The 13,995-nt window shown below is 54.3% G+C and overlaps 2 protein-coding genes across 6 annotated transcripts in view; both read left to right on the forward strand.

The window, feature by feature from the left end:
- The window catches only part of WDR91 (WD repeat domain 91), a 28,754-nt gene extending 22,570 nt beyond the window's left edge, over positions 1–6,184 (forward strand). For both annotated transcript variants that reach the window (XM_082661490.1, XM_082661491.1), the window contains exons 13-15: positions 340–452; positions 1,721–1,918; positions 4,369–6,184. In XM_082661490.1, the coding sequence (XP_082517616.1) occupies positions 340–452; positions 1,721–1,918; positions 4,369–4,533 (476 nt within the window). In that variant the 3' untranslated portion in view covers positions 4,534–6,184. The remainder of the gene's footprint in view (positions 1–339; positions 453–1,720; positions 1,919–4,368) is intronic.
- Positions 6,185–9,063: 2,879 nt separating this feature from the next.
- Positions 9,064–12,821, forward strand: CYREN (cell cycle regulator of NHEJ). Of its 4 annotated transcripts, none has more exons than XM_082661494.1 (4): positions 9,064–9,473; positions 10,394–10,654; positions 11,614–11,689; positions 12,563–12,821. In XM_082661494.1, the coding sequence occupies exons 2-4, from the start codon at positions 10,521–10,523 to the stop codon at positions 12,812–12,814; spliced, it is 462 nt and encodes a 153-aa protein (XP_082517620.1). In that variant the 5' UTR covers positions 9,064–9,473; positions 10,394–10,520; the 3' UTR covers positions 12,815–12,821. The 4 variants fall into 4 exon arrangements, with proteins under 4 accessions (XP_082517620.1, XP_082517622.1, XP_082517621.1 ...); XM_082661496.1 differs by having other exon boundaries at positions 9,064–9,316; XM_082661495.1 differs by having other exon boundaries at positions 9,064–9,266.
- Positions 12,822–13,995: the final 1,174 nt, after the last annotated feature.

Here is a 13,995-nt window from a genome sequence, read left to right on the forward strand (position 1 = left end):
GCGCCCTCCCAGGAAGGACTTTCGTGTCCTCCTAGACTTACGGGCTCCCCAGATGAGCTCAGGCTCCACCCAGGGATTTCTGAACCTGACTTTTGATGCAGTGAAAGAAGCTTCCGTTTAAGATTGGTTAGCAGAGGACTAGGCGCAGTGGGGGAGAGAACTGGTAAAATGAAGCACCCAGTGCCCACTCTTCACCGGGGGTCAGCTCTGGGACTCCTGTCGGTCTGGGAGGCCCTCTGCCACCCATGGGGCAGAGGGAGGGTGGGAGGTACCTCCTGCCGTGGGCAGATGTCTCCCCAGGGCCTGGGCGGGAATCCTAGTGGCGTCTCATTGCCTCAGATATGCAGCAGCATGAGTGCGCTATGAGCTGGAAGGCCCACTGCGGGGAGGTCTGCTCTGTGGAGTTCAGCTACGATGAGAACACCGTGTACAGCATTGGCGAGGACGGGAAGGTAGGTGGGAATGGGATTTGGGTCAGGAAGCTCCCTTCCTCTGGCTTAGGCATCTGAGATTCTAGAGAGCACCAGAATAGCATGACGGGCTGGGTTCCAATCCCGACTGTACTTCTTACTATCTCTGTGACCTTGGGCCTCTGCCTCAGTTTTGTCATCTGTAAAACAGATGAAAATAGTAACCAGTCTCACAGGGTCTTTGTGAGGTTTAAATGAGTTCAGTGGGAGTTGACTGTTCTTATGAAAGGGGAAGACCTACATCCTTCCTCCTGGTTGTAGCAAAAAGGACTCATCTCACTGACCCACCTGACTCGGTGGGCTCCCAGGGGTGCAAGGATGTACTTCAGTGAGCTTGGTCATCGGGTGGTCACAGCATGGATATGTAGGGCTTGCCAGGGCTGGGGGCTGCAGACAGTTTCGCCCAAACAGAGTCAAGAAATGTAAAAAGGAAGCTGGGGAAAAAAGTAAAAATCAGTGCCCCCTTTAGATTCTCCCTGGAAAGATTCATTAGGGTCCTTGGAAAGGGAGCCGGGGCAGGCAGAGCGGGGAGAAGAACGAGCTTTTCACGTGTGCCCTCCTGTACCTTTTGGATTGTATACCATCCACTTGTATTATCCAGTGAAGACAGTAATTACAAAATGAATTCTTCTTTTGAAAACTATGAGAGGGGATTTCTAAATCAAAGCCCTACTTCCTATTTATTTGAGTAGGATTCTCGGTTAAGCGGTGGCCACGCCCAGGTAGCCTGTCCCTTGGGTGGGCTAAAGGGCTGTTTGCACTACAAAACGTGAAGCTCAGCTTATCCCTCATTGCTCATGTTGCACTGATTGCACTGCTGAGAAACTGGAAGTGTATTTGGAACTTGTCCTATTTTTAAGAAAAATCTAGCTGGGTTCTAACCCTGATAGTAATATTAATAATGACAACAACAACAACAGTAATAATAACAATCACTGGAGCGTTGCCCTTGCTTGAGAGATGGGAATCCAGGCGAAGGCTGTTGCCTGCCTCTTCCCTTTCCTGGAGTCAGGCCAGAGAGAAAGTTCAGGCTTTGACATGAAGTGGCTGACTCTTTCTAGATTTTCTTCCCTTAAGAAAATGCTTAAATTGTGTTGGGGAGAGTCGGGACTGGGTGGTCATCTCACTACCTTTCCCGGGGCCTGTGGACCCACCTCCTCTTTCCTGGGGCCTGTCCTCTCTCCTCCCCCCGGACCTGGGCTCTGTTGCCGGCCCACTGAGAGTGCCGAGCTTGTGCTTTGCGGTTGCAGTTCATCCAGTGGAACATCCACAAGAGCGGCCTGAAGGTGTCCGAGTACGGCCTCCCCACTGACGCCACGGGCCCCTTCGTGCTGTCGGGTTACAGCGGCTACAAGCAGGTCCAGGTCCCCCGGGGCCGACTCTTCGCTTTTGACTCGGAGGGGAATTACATGCTGACGTGCTCTGCCACAGGGGGCGTCATCTACAAGGTACCTGGCGGGTGGTGGCAGGGAGGTTCCTCCTCGGAGGTCTGGGCCCGGCTGAGTTCGAGCCTCTGTCCCTGTCTCTGTCCCAATCTCTGTCCCTCCCCGATGGCCGTGGAGAAGCCTTTGACCCGGGATGGACAGCGCCTGGGCCTCCCGGCTGCAGGCCAGCTCGAGGGAGCAGGCGGGAGTGGGCATGAGTGTGGCATGTCCATCCTCTCTGCTCGCCCGTCACTGTCCTTGGACGAGACTCTGTCCCTTTTCTGCCTCCCTCCTTGGGAATAATACCAACTATAGAAACCTCAAGAGCTAGGGAGAAGGGCTATAGGTTGGTTTGGGGGGACATACCCCAAACAGGAGGGTGCCTAGGTGGTCTGTTCCAGGTACTCTAATCTGGTGTAGGTTTATTGTTTATGGGAGGTCCTGTGGGTCAAGGACGTTATAATCCACGGCTGGGACAGAAATCCAGGGGGTGTGATTTGTCACACGGGATGTAAGCTGTCCACTCAGTTTATCTGCTTATTTTAATTCTCATGTCACAGCCTCTCTGGTTCATGTACTTTTTTTTGGATGTATGATTGAATGAAATTATAAACCTCTCCTATTTTACTAGCACTACCAAATAGACTAGGGATGAGGATTTGTGTCGTGGCCTAAGCACATGGTCTGGTTCCACGTTGCCACGTGGATTCAGTTCTGAGCCTCGGTGTTAGCTCTCTGCCTGGCGGTGTTTCGTCTGCAGGTAGAGTCATGGAGTGGGATGCTCTTTCTCTGGGGCTCCCCGAGCTCGCCTCGCATGGCTCACAGCCGGCGGGCAGCCGGTGCTCTGGACGGCAGCTGCCTGCGGGCGTGTCCTTGGCCCTGGGCAGTGCACACAGGAGACGGAGAGTGTGGCCCCGCTCTCCTGGGGCTCACGCTCAAGTTAGAGCGAGCACCAACAGTGACCACAGTACAGAGCTGAGGGCCCCCAGGGGAGGAAGCCGGGTGGGGGCCGAGTCCTCAGGGAGGACTGGGCAGGGGGGCTGTCTGTGGATTTGAGGCCTTTGGAGGAGGAGGGGTTGGGAGGATGTGGAGGAAGGTGGGCTTTGGGGCTCCACAGGGCAGAGGGGAGCAAGGGCAAACGGTGGGGCGAGGGGGAAGGGGGCTGCTGAAGTGGCAAGTAACGAGGCTTCTGGACTGTTGACCTTGAGTGTGGCACCAGGAGGCCTGGGTTTACTGTCGCCCAGGCTCCTCTTTTCCGCAGATGGTGATGATTTGGGTGGCTCTTGACCGCTCCTTAAAAATTAGTTCCGCACTTTATTTTTACTTATTTATTTAAATATATACATTTAAAAATCTTTTAAAAGTTTTATTGAGGTACAGTTGGCAAAAATTGTATATATTTAAGGGGTACAGTGTGATGGTTTCATAAAAAGCTCCATAATTTCTTGTAATTGCTATCGGGAGGTATTGTAAAACGTTTTCTGTTCACAAGCCTCATTTTATTTTATTATTTAGATTTAGTTGAGTTTCAGGTGGGCTCTCCTTTGCTCTCTGTATGATTGTGTGTGTATGTGTGTATATTATTTTATTTTTGATCGTGCAGGCTTTATCATTTGTCCTGATCAGTTCATATGGTTTGCAGTCAGACTTTCTCTATAACCAATTAACGGGTTGAAAGATTTTCCTCTGTCATTTAAAAAATGTCAAAAATGGGGTCTAATTACTTAAGGAATATAATGACCTTCAGGTCCCATTTTTACAATCTATAAATAATTCATGATTGTTAAAGATGTTTTCTCCGTGAAGGCTGAATACTTCCTCTTTCTTGCTCATGGATGTTACATGTAGCTGGATTGACAGTCTGCTCCTGGTTTCCCTTCCTTATTACCTTCTGACCCCTCACACCTGTGCACATGAGTCCCGGACAGCAGGTGCTGGCGGCACAGAGGAGAGCCGTGTTTGTGCCCTGACCCAGGGCCTCCGGTGCCAGCACTGCTCTCTGGGTGTGTGCCGGCCGCACGGCAGGGAATCACCAAGACCCTGCCCTCCTGCCCTCCTGCCCTCCTGCCGCTGGTGTTCCCTGGGGGAAGCAAATGTAAAACAGAGAGGCAGATACATGATATGAAGCTGGGAGCGGCAGATGGTGCTGGAAGAGAACACCAGGCACAAGCAGGAGACATGGCTCACAGCAGGTTAAAGGTGGCAGGGAAAATTGTGTCTTTCAGAGCATATTAGGGACTTATTTCCTACTTCAGCTGAAGGAGTAACTGTAGTCGGGAAAGTGAAGATATTTCCTGGTCCAAGCAACGAACCTGAGACTTTCTGGAAAGGGGGACCTGTGTGCCTGGGCATGTTCTCAGCTTGGGGTGGCAGCCCCCAGGCTCGAGGCAGCTTGGCCACCGAAAGTGGATAAAGTGGATGTGTTTGTGAGCAGTGCCTGATGATGCAACCTCATCTCTCCTGTCCCCTTGCAGCTGGGCGGGGAGGAGAAGGTTCTGGAGAGCTGTTTGAGCCTGGGTGGCCACCGCGCCCCTGTGGTCACCGTGGACTGGAGCACAGCTGTGGACTGCGGGACCTGCCTCACTGCCTCCATGGACGGCAAGATCAAGCTGACCACCCTCCTGGCCCATAAAGTCTGATGGGGCCCGCCCCAAGGGCCACCCACGGCAACAGTATTATCCTGGGAGGCAGGCAGAGATGGCTCAGGAAGACAGGGCGCTCCCCTTCCGGCTCCCTGCCAGGGTGGGGAGTCTTCAGGGAGAGACTGCCCAGGGGGCTCGGGCACTGTCCAGCCGCCTGACGAGAACAGGAGCCACGTAGAACTGTGGCACGTGTTCCCCAGACATCGGCACGCTGGCCTCTGCCAGGAGCAGGCTCCAGACGGTGGGAGGAAAGCTCAGGAAGCAGGAGAAACATTGTGGTGGCTGCTCTGTTGGCCTAGAAGAGATTGAAAGTATTTTGTATATATTCGCTCAGTTTTCTTTTTTTAAAAAAGAATGTTATTGTGGTCACCTGGTGTCTCTTTTTGGAACGTACGCGTGCAGCAGAGCATCTCCCTTCACCCTTTGCCCTGGCGATGGTCACTGTGAGCTTCGGCCCCGCGCCCCAGCTCTTACCTCACCAGCCATGGGGCTGACCTTTATTGGAGGTTTGCTTGTTGCTTTGCCACGGATGTAGGACGTCCTCTCTCTACTGCTCCGTTGGCTAACCAAGGTTTGTGCCGTTCCCGTTTCTTTGGGCTCATGTCAAGGAGGCCATGGTGTCTTTTTTACCTTGAGAGTTGGCAGCTTTTGTTAGGACAAGTGCAAGGTCTGAGGCATCTGCCCCTCTCCATCTGGGTGATTGTGGTTCCTCCCATTCTTTCAACTTCACTTCCCTAAGTTTGAACAAAGCCGGCCTCCAGCGCCCTCTGCTGGTGAGTGGCCAGAGGACAGGAGCAAGTCGGCCAGGTGCCGGCCTGGAACCTAGGGTTCACACCATCCGCGTGTGTCCACAGCCCGGCCCTTTGCTCCCTGGCTGGGGTGGGACCTTGAAGAGGCAGATGCCCTCATGGGGTGGAGAGGAACAAGAAAATGACTCCGTTCTCCCACTTGCATTTCCACCTGAGGCGGTGGGATTTCAGGCCTGGACCTCGGGCTCTGACACTTGACAGGGGCAGTTTGTCACCAAGCTGCTCAGAATAGTTGTTGCAGAGGCTCCAGCCCAGATCCGGGGTGCAGGTCTGCTGTGGGAGTGCTCCCAGTTACCTACTTTTGGAAAATCATGAAGAGATTGGTACTAAAGCTTTGGCTCCGATCTGCTGGGAGTTGGGAGGAAAGCAGGGAGGTGTTTATGTGGCTCAATTATGAGATAACACCAGAGACTTAGTGATAAGTAGTCACTTACACATTGTTACCCATTTCCACCTGGTAATCCTCCTTCAGATGAACAAACTCAAGACTTTTCCATTTATAATTTTTCCCATCTTCTGCATTGAATGAGCAACCTTATTGATCTCTCCCAGTGATTCTGTAGGACATTTAAAAAGTGGTCATGTGTTTCATTTGAGTGAGAGAATTCATTGTTTAGCTTTTCCTCTCTCCATCTCGAAGTTTCTGTCTTACTGCCCATTCTCTCCTCTCAATACGGTCTCCACAGTTTGCTGAAATGTCTTTAAGGTTTGTAGAAAACACTTGAAGAGCTGTCTCTTCTCTCATTTCCTTTATGCTCTGGGTTGGATACCTGTCTCCCTCTTGTTTTGAGCTTGGCTCACAGCTGATGTGACTGAGGCTCCACCAGGAGGGATTGAGGTGGGGCTTCCACATCACTTTGAAGCTGCCTAAAAACACAAAACCAAAACACCATTAACCTCTGACCTTTTGAAATTAGCAAGTACGATTTGTGCAGCGGGCCACCCTGTCCCCTCCTGGCCTATCTCTCTCTGACCTCCACCCCATCCTGAGTGCTTGTCAGCATGCATTCATCCTGGTGTTCCTCCCTGTCCCACTTCCTCACCCCTCCAAGATGAGCTCTCATCCTCCAATAACGCATGTCAAAACTTAAATTCAGGGCTTCCCTGGTGTCGCAGTGGTTGAGAGTCTGCCTGCCGATGCAGGGGACGCAGGTTCGTGCCCTGGTCCGGGAAGATCCCACATGCCGTGGAGCGGCTGGGCCCGTGAGCCATGGCCGCTGAGCCTGCGCGTCCGGAGCCTGTGCTCCACAACGGGAGAGGCCACAACAGTGAGAGGCCCGCGTACTGCAAAAAAAACAAAAACAAAAACTTAAATTCAGGGACTCCCCTGGTGGCTCAGTGGTTAAGAATCTGCCTGCCAATGCCAGGGACACCGGTTCGAGCCCTTGTCTTGACCTCTAGGAAAATCGCACATGCCGCGGAGCAACTAAGCCCGTGCGCCACAACTACTGAGCCTGCGCTCTAGAGCCTGCGAGCCACAACTACTGAAGCCCGCGCACCTACAGCCCGTGCTCCGCGACAGGAGAAGCCACCACAATGAGAAGCCCGCGCACCACAATGAAGAGTAGCCCCGGCTCGCCACAACTAGAGAAAGCCCACGTGCAGCAATGAAGAGCCAACACAGCCAAAAAAAAAAAAAATTCACATCTTCACAATACCTGCTTGACATCTACCCGAGAATGCCAGCAAGACTCCTCCACTAGCTTGGGCAAGGGCAACTAGATGAAAACCATCAAGCCAGTCCAGCCTCAGGCCCCCAAGCCTGCGCAGGTGTAGCCTGGCTCTGGGCTGGGCTGCACGAGAACAGTGAGGTGCGTTCCCCTCGTCCTTGGGACCTGTGTGCGCTTGCCTGCTTCTGCTCCAAGACCTCAGACTCCCTGAACTCAGCATTCAAAATGCTTCAGGAGCTGATTCCCACCCATTCAAATCCCACAGCTGGGGTTTCTCATCCCTATTTGGCCTTTCACACAGTTTTTTATGTTTTTTATGCAGATGGGTTTCCTGCTCCTCAGACCCCATTTTTCGGTTGGCTATGGGAGGAGGTTTTTGAGAAAAAGGTGGAGGGAGTGGTTCTCATGATGGCAAGTGTTCTCTGTTCCTTTATTAAAACAAAATGATGCATCTCCACCCATCAGACTTGGATTTGTCCTGGCTCACAGACCGTGGGAGCGGAGGACCCTAGAGGTCAGTGATTTTGGAACCTTTAGGGAATCAGAGGAGAAGCAAGTCCTGCCTGGAAGGGTTGGCCTCCTGAAGAGGCTGGAGGCAGAGCCCAGGTTCAGCCCGCAGCTAAATTACCCCAATGCACAGCAGGTTGGTTTTGTGACTTGAAATCACTGATTTACTCCTTAAGCCTTGATTGATTTAAACTTTGCTGGACCAGCCTACTTCCCTAGGATTGAAGATTAGTATGGGGTGAAAATGCTTTGCAGAAACCAAAGGCATACACAGTTGGAAGTGAGAACTCCTGGCTCTGGATTCTCCAAACTCTGGATCACACTCCCCTATCCTGCACCTGTAGCATATGGAGAGTAATTATTCTATTATTAGCTGATTTGTTGTAAGTCACATTTCAAATGGCTGTCTTGATAATTTTGCATTTTGGGGGGTAGATGGTTGGTTCTGATCATCCTTTTGCCTCAAAATGTGGTAGAAGTTTCACCATCTGCACTTGTCCTTGTGTTTTTAGTGATGTGTGCCACCTGGGTTTTTTTTTGTCTGTCTTTTAAGCTACTTCAACCTGTGTGATTCTAAGTTAAACTAGATGCTAACTCCACGTGTAAACTGCAGTGCTCAGCATCAGGCTGAAAGCAAAGCAGTGAGGACATCTGGGCAGCCTTGTGGAGCAGCCCTGTTCACAGAACACCTCTGGCCAATTTGAAATGTAAACAGAATCTTTAATTTCCCTTCCTGCAGCCGGGGGTGGGCGGCTCACCTTGCACCCCCCTTGCCTGGGAGTGCACGCCTCCAGCAGGGAGCACTGCGCCTCTGCTCTTCCCCAGCAGAGCTTTCAAAAATGCAGATCCCCTCCCCCTAATTTCTGGTGGGGGGCGAGGGCTGGGAATTGACACTTTAACAGAGTCTATCCAGCAAGCCTCAAATGGAGCCACGTTTGGGGACTGTTAAAGAAAAAATATTGTTGAAAATTATTTATGACACTTGTTAAAGACAAGTAAGGCAAACTTTATTCGAGGGGGCTACTCAGTAGGGTTTTGCAGTGGGGGCGAAGTTGTGCTCAACTCCCAATACAAAGAAAAGTGGCAGGGTGGGGGGGGTCGGTGGATGGATGATTATTAACAGGAAACATAGGAGTAAGAGGGGATTCTGGCTAAATTGATCTAACAGGATTCTTCCTGAGGGCGGCTGGGTGATTAGACACCACCTGGAAGATGGTGGCGGGTGATGATCAGATGCGGCGGATGGGTGGACTTTGGTTAGATCAACTTAGCAGTATTCTTGCTAAAAATGGACAATTTGGAGATGCACACGGAAGTCCAAAAGGCAGGGCCTAGCTGAGAAGAGTTCAGAGAGGAGCCCGACCTGGATGTGGTCAAGGAGAGACTGTCAGGACCCGGGACGGCGGGGCCGGCGTCTCCCATCAGCTGGGGAGTCAGGGCTCTACAGCCGAGGGCGCAGACAACGCGATCTGCCGACAGGGAGCGCGCCAGGGCCTCCGCGCCCGCGGGCGGCCGGAAGCCGGAAGTGCGGGGATGCGGCCGAGCCGGGGGAAGGGTCACGGTGCGCGCGGGGTCGGGTCACGGTGCGCGCGGGGTCTGAGCCCGGCCGGCCGGGCTCCGAGTTCCCTACTACCGCCCAGAATCAGACTCCCGGACCCGCCCCGGAAGCCAAGAAGGGGGCGCGGGCCCGGAGGCAGGAAGCCCTGCTGGAGGAGCGCCGGGGACGCGGGCGGTGCTGTTGCCGGTGAGGCTCCGCGTGGTTGCCGCGCGTCCCACCTCGCCCTCCTCCTACAGGTCGGCACCGGTCTGGTCGCGCCAGGACGGCGCGGGGTCCCCGAGGGCTGCGGCGGCTGAGAATCGGGAGCTCTGGGCTGGGCACGCGCCCGCGGGGCCGCGCCGGGGCGTCCCAGGCCCTCATCCACCCCCAGCCGGCGGAGTCTGGAGGACCCGGGTGCGTGTCCCGGCCGGCCATTTCAAACTTTTTTGTGACTTTGTGCATACTGCTCAGTCTCAGTTCCTTATCTGTTAAATACGCTTCAGCATATCTACCTCACGGTCAAATCAGCGTATGCACCGACCGCCGCGCTGTTTGTGCCGGGCGGTTAGCGGTGCTCGTTAGATGTGGGAATGAGTATTAGCAGCGCTTGAATTTAGGCAGAAGGCGCCCGCAGCTGCCTTCAGGGTTAACTGCTAAGTGGAGGGTGGAGCCCTGCACCCTTTGAGACACAGGGTCGGGGCTGAGCTTTAGGAGGAGGGGCTGAGGTGGAAGGAATCCAGTGCGGGTGGGGAGAGGCCCGGTAAGGTGAGACACTCCCCCCAGCCCGGCGCCCCAGCTTCTGGATTCCTGACCCTACTGCTGGCTGAAATCTGACGGGTCAGAAGTATCTTTGGTGTAAGGGAGTGGGTGTTGGCCGGTGAAACCTCATTGTGAATCAAAATGGCCTTGGAATTTCTTATAACCGCTCCCAGAAGAGGGAATGAGAAGTCTGTGGTTGGGAGAAACAGGGGAGAGATCTTGGAGAGGTGTCTTAAGGGTAGGGTAGTCTGGACACCCTGGGGACCGTGAGCCTCTGCGGTGGAGAGGAGCAGGGGCACCTCCCTCCCTCTTTCCTCCTGGGAGGGTGTTCATGCCACTCCTCCCGTGTGGAATGGCTCAGTGCAGAGGCTCCTGGAGGCGTTGGGCCTGGCTGCCGGTGGGGTCCCTGGGCCCTGCGTGGAGGGCTGCTTCTCCCTGAGCCCCTCGCCTGCCCCTTCATGCCCTGTGAACGGCACATCTGCGTCTCCTGGGCCCTGCCCTGACCAGTAATTTCGGCTGATGCCTGGGAGTATACTCGCTGATTAGAATTCACTGGTCTTTGTTCTTCTTTGTAGGAATTAAAGCTGGACTCCCATTCAGGACAAACAGACCTATAATTCCTGGTGTGATGAGAGAGTGGGATTTGCTGTCCTGAAGTCATTAAGCTTGGGCCCTGGTTCCTCTTCATGAGAGACTAGGGAGATGGAAGACTTAAAATCTGAGAATAAAAAAAGGGTGCTTCCCGCATGGATGACAGCCCAGGTGGCTGAAAAGAGGACGGTGCAGGTGAAGACCCCCAAGAGGAGAACAGCCACGGTGCCAGTGGCTGCAGCAAGGTGGGGCAGCTTCTGGTCCTCCTGGGGAATTAGGACAGGGGGAGGGATTTGGGACATCACAGTTGCCGGGGCCCACTCTTCCCGTGTTGGCAGAACGGTGAGGTGGGGTGTTTCAGTCCACAGACCTCTCATCAGCTCTCGGGGGGTGCACAGGAAGTGAGCTGTGCCCTCCCAGACTGGCACCGGCTTCTGCCTCTCTTGGTGAATCTCCACCGCCAGACCCTTACTTGTCAGCTCCTGGATAGCGGCTCCCCCTCTCGGGTCACACACACCAGCCAAGCTCTCAGACGCCAGTTGTCCAAATTGCCAGTCTCTTCTCTTGCCACAGAAATTGTGACCATCCACTGGGCAAGATGAGTGACGAGGTGGTCCCGACTCCTTGCGGGTAGATCTTCAGGGACAGGTGGACAAGCTGCAGGTTACTGTGCTGGCCTGAGATCAGAGGCCGTGGGGTGGGTTAGTTGAATGGTGGTAATGGCGGGGGTTTCTGGGCTGCCACGGAGGGGATGTCCCTGCCCTCTCCCCTCGTGGTCCCAGGCGCTCACTGTCCCTCTCTGCCCTTCCCTTTCTAAGTTTTCTTCATTGGCCAGCCGCGATTTCTGGTCTGTGCCGCCCTCCTTTACTGTGTTCATGCACTGCGGTGGGAGGGGGGTGGGTTGTGTCTTGGCTTGTTCGATCTGCTCGCATCCACCGTGTGTGTGAGTTTGACTCTCAGAAGCCGGCCATCGTGCCCTGTTTCCAGATCCTCAGGGGAGCTGGTGGAGGCTGGGAAGCCCCACACTGTTGCCCCGAGAACCCCCTGTGCCAGTCACTGGTTACAAGGATGCAGAAGCCACGTTGGTGCCCTGCGGAAGCTGCTGCTCTCACCCCTGGTGGGCAGGCCCTGAGATGCAGCTCTTGCTCTCGTTCTCTCCTCCTGGTGATTCCGTGCCATCTCTAGCTTTGTGCTTTTCTTTCAGACTTCCTGCCATGAGGACTGTGTACTGCATGAATGAAGCTGAAATCGTAGACGTTGCTCTGGGGATCCTGATTGAGGTAAAGTCAGCTGTGTCTTTTCTTATGACCAGAAACTCTTGGTGGGCAGAAACTAGACCAGGGCCTGGTTCATGCTAATAAAACAGGAGCCCTGCCTGCTGGGGTGGCCAGGAGCCCACTCATCCGCAGCCCGCTCCCTGGTTGGTGGGCACCCGCTTGGGGCTGGAGACCTGGGAGGGCGCAGCTGTGCGAGGGAGGGCAGCCCTCTCTGTTTGGGTGACTTTGTGCTGGTGGCGTGTGGACGGGACAGAAGTCGTTAACTGCTCATGTTCTCTGGAGGGTCTCAGTCAGGCGAGGTGACTTCTGAGCGCCGTACGGAGCACCACGCCGCTGAGTGTCTTGGCTTCCGGAAGCGAATGATAACTGTCCCACTTTAGAGTTGTACTTGATAGTTGGTAGTACTTGATAGTACTTGATAGTTGCTCAGGGACTTTTATATATTCCTATCGCATTTATTCCTTGCAATAACCTGCTGATAGATATTATTATTAGTTACAATAAGTGATTTGGTGCCAGTAAGGGAGAGGCTAAGACCCGCACTCGGGGTTCGTCTCCTGTGCTCCTTGCATTCTGTCCCCCCGCCTTTCCACGTACATTTATTCTAGTTTTCTTTCCTGTGGCGCTATTCCTCAGGCCCCTGCCGCTGCTCTCCCAAGCTGGTCTCTACTTCTGCACCATCTGAGAAGGGGTGGCGGGGAGGGGAGGGGTCGGGTGAAGGGAGGGAGGGGCCATCTGTGATTTGGGGGCAGGGCCTGACTCGTCCGGTGCTGGCTTCACAGTTGCTTCTGGGCATGTTCTGCGTCACCGACAGATAAACCAGCACGTTAGGGAAGTAAACCCCCGTCTGTTTTGCCTGCCATTGCTTCTACTCAGCAGGGCCGAAAACAGGAAAAGCCGTTGGAACAGCTGCCTCTGGCAGGCGCTGATAAGCCAGAGCAGTCCCCGGCCAGCTCAGCGCCGCCGTCCCCGAGTCCCCGCGGGAGCAGAAGTGAGGACAGCGAGGACGAGGACTGTGGGGAAGACGGCCCTCCTCCGGGGCCTGCGGGTTCTGACTCGGCCTGCGGCAGAGAACTCGAGGAGGACCAGGACGCGCTAAAATACGTCAGAGAGATATTTTTCAGCTAAGGGACAAACTTCCAGGACTTTCTGCCCAGAGTGGCTGAAGGAAGCGGGGTTTCCCTCTTGGCCTGGGCGCTGCCCTCAGACTGTCACGGCTTCTGCTCCCAGCTTTGCGCCTCTCTGGGCTACACAGATTCACCTTGGGAAGTGAGGAATCAGAATGAGCTCCCGTTAGAGATCCTCCCTGCACTGTGCTCTCTCCTTGCTCAGAGGGTCTGGGATCCCCACAGTCTGTTGTGTTCAGTTACCTGGTTCCAGGGAGATGAGGTTGTGGTGGTCAATTTACTGGAACCAAAGAGTCAACTTAATAATGTTTAAAGAAAAACAAGTATGGCTGCTAAGTACACTGGAATTCCTACTGTTTGGCCTCCCTAAGGAGGAAGCCTATTTTAAAAATAGCCTTCATCACGAGGCATTCGATCAGTCTGTGAGCCCCTGCTCATCCAGCCCTGAACCAGACATCCTGCCACAGTGCTGGGCTCCGTCCAGGAACCTGAGGCTCAGCGTACAGATTGGGAAGCCTCCTGACCAATCAGGCCTCCTCCCCCCGAGCTGCCACCTTTCTTCCACTTGGTGGCCTCAGCCTTGGTCCCTGGACAGTCGGAAAGCAAGAGTGGGACAGGAACCCAAAGGAGACACCAAGGACAAGACATCACACTAGAGTCCGTGTTTCTGCTTCTGTATTCAGTGTGGCTTTTGACAGGCATAGGATGAGGCAATCACGTGCTGTACAGGATTTCAATATATAGGTGCTGAAAAATACACAAAGTTCCCCAGTGCGTGAGTTGTGCTTGTATCCTTTCTGGGCCCGGGGTGAGAGGTGAGGGGATGCAGCATTCACGTGGATGTGGAACCGTTCAGTCCTGTTCACCTTCCTCTCCTGACCAGGGACCCGGTGTCTTCGGCTCCTGAACTCCCAGGTCACGTGCTGGGAGGGATCTGCCCGCTGACTCCCTGCTCTGTCGGGCTTCAGGGAGCCTTCAGGGAGCCTTCAGGGAGCCGGGAGCCTTTTCAGGGGAACCGTCAAAGCCACCGAGGCTGCTCTTTGTGCCCATGTGTTCTGTCTTCGGTGAATCCCTCAGGTTATTCCTGGGCCTTTGGGAGCGTTGTCAGAGGTGAGGGGCTCATCGCGTTCTACCCGCCTTGGATGGAGATGGGGAGCCTGCCAGGCAGGGCCCCCAGGGACC

The sequence above is a fragment of the Grampus griseus genome, assembly GCF_964374135.1.
Source record: "Grampus griseus genome assembly, chromosome: 9".
Taxonomy (NCBI): Eukaryota; Metazoa; Chordata; class Mammalia; order Artiodactyla; family Delphinidae; genus Grampus; species Grampus griseus.

Coding starts and splice junctions, on each gene's coding strand:
- CYREN (XM_082661494.1), top strand. CDS start 10,521: ATGGAAGACTTAAAATCTGAGAATAAAAAAAGGGTGCTTCCCGCATGG. Junction 10,655..11,613: donor GTGCCAGTGGCTGCAGCAAG/GTGGGGCAGCTT, acceptor CTTTTCTTTCAG/ACTTCCTGCCATGAGGACTG. Junction 11,690..12,562: donor CTCTGGGGATCCTGATTGAG/GTAAAGTCAGCT, acceptor GCTTCTACTCAG/CAGGGCCGAAAACAGGAAAA.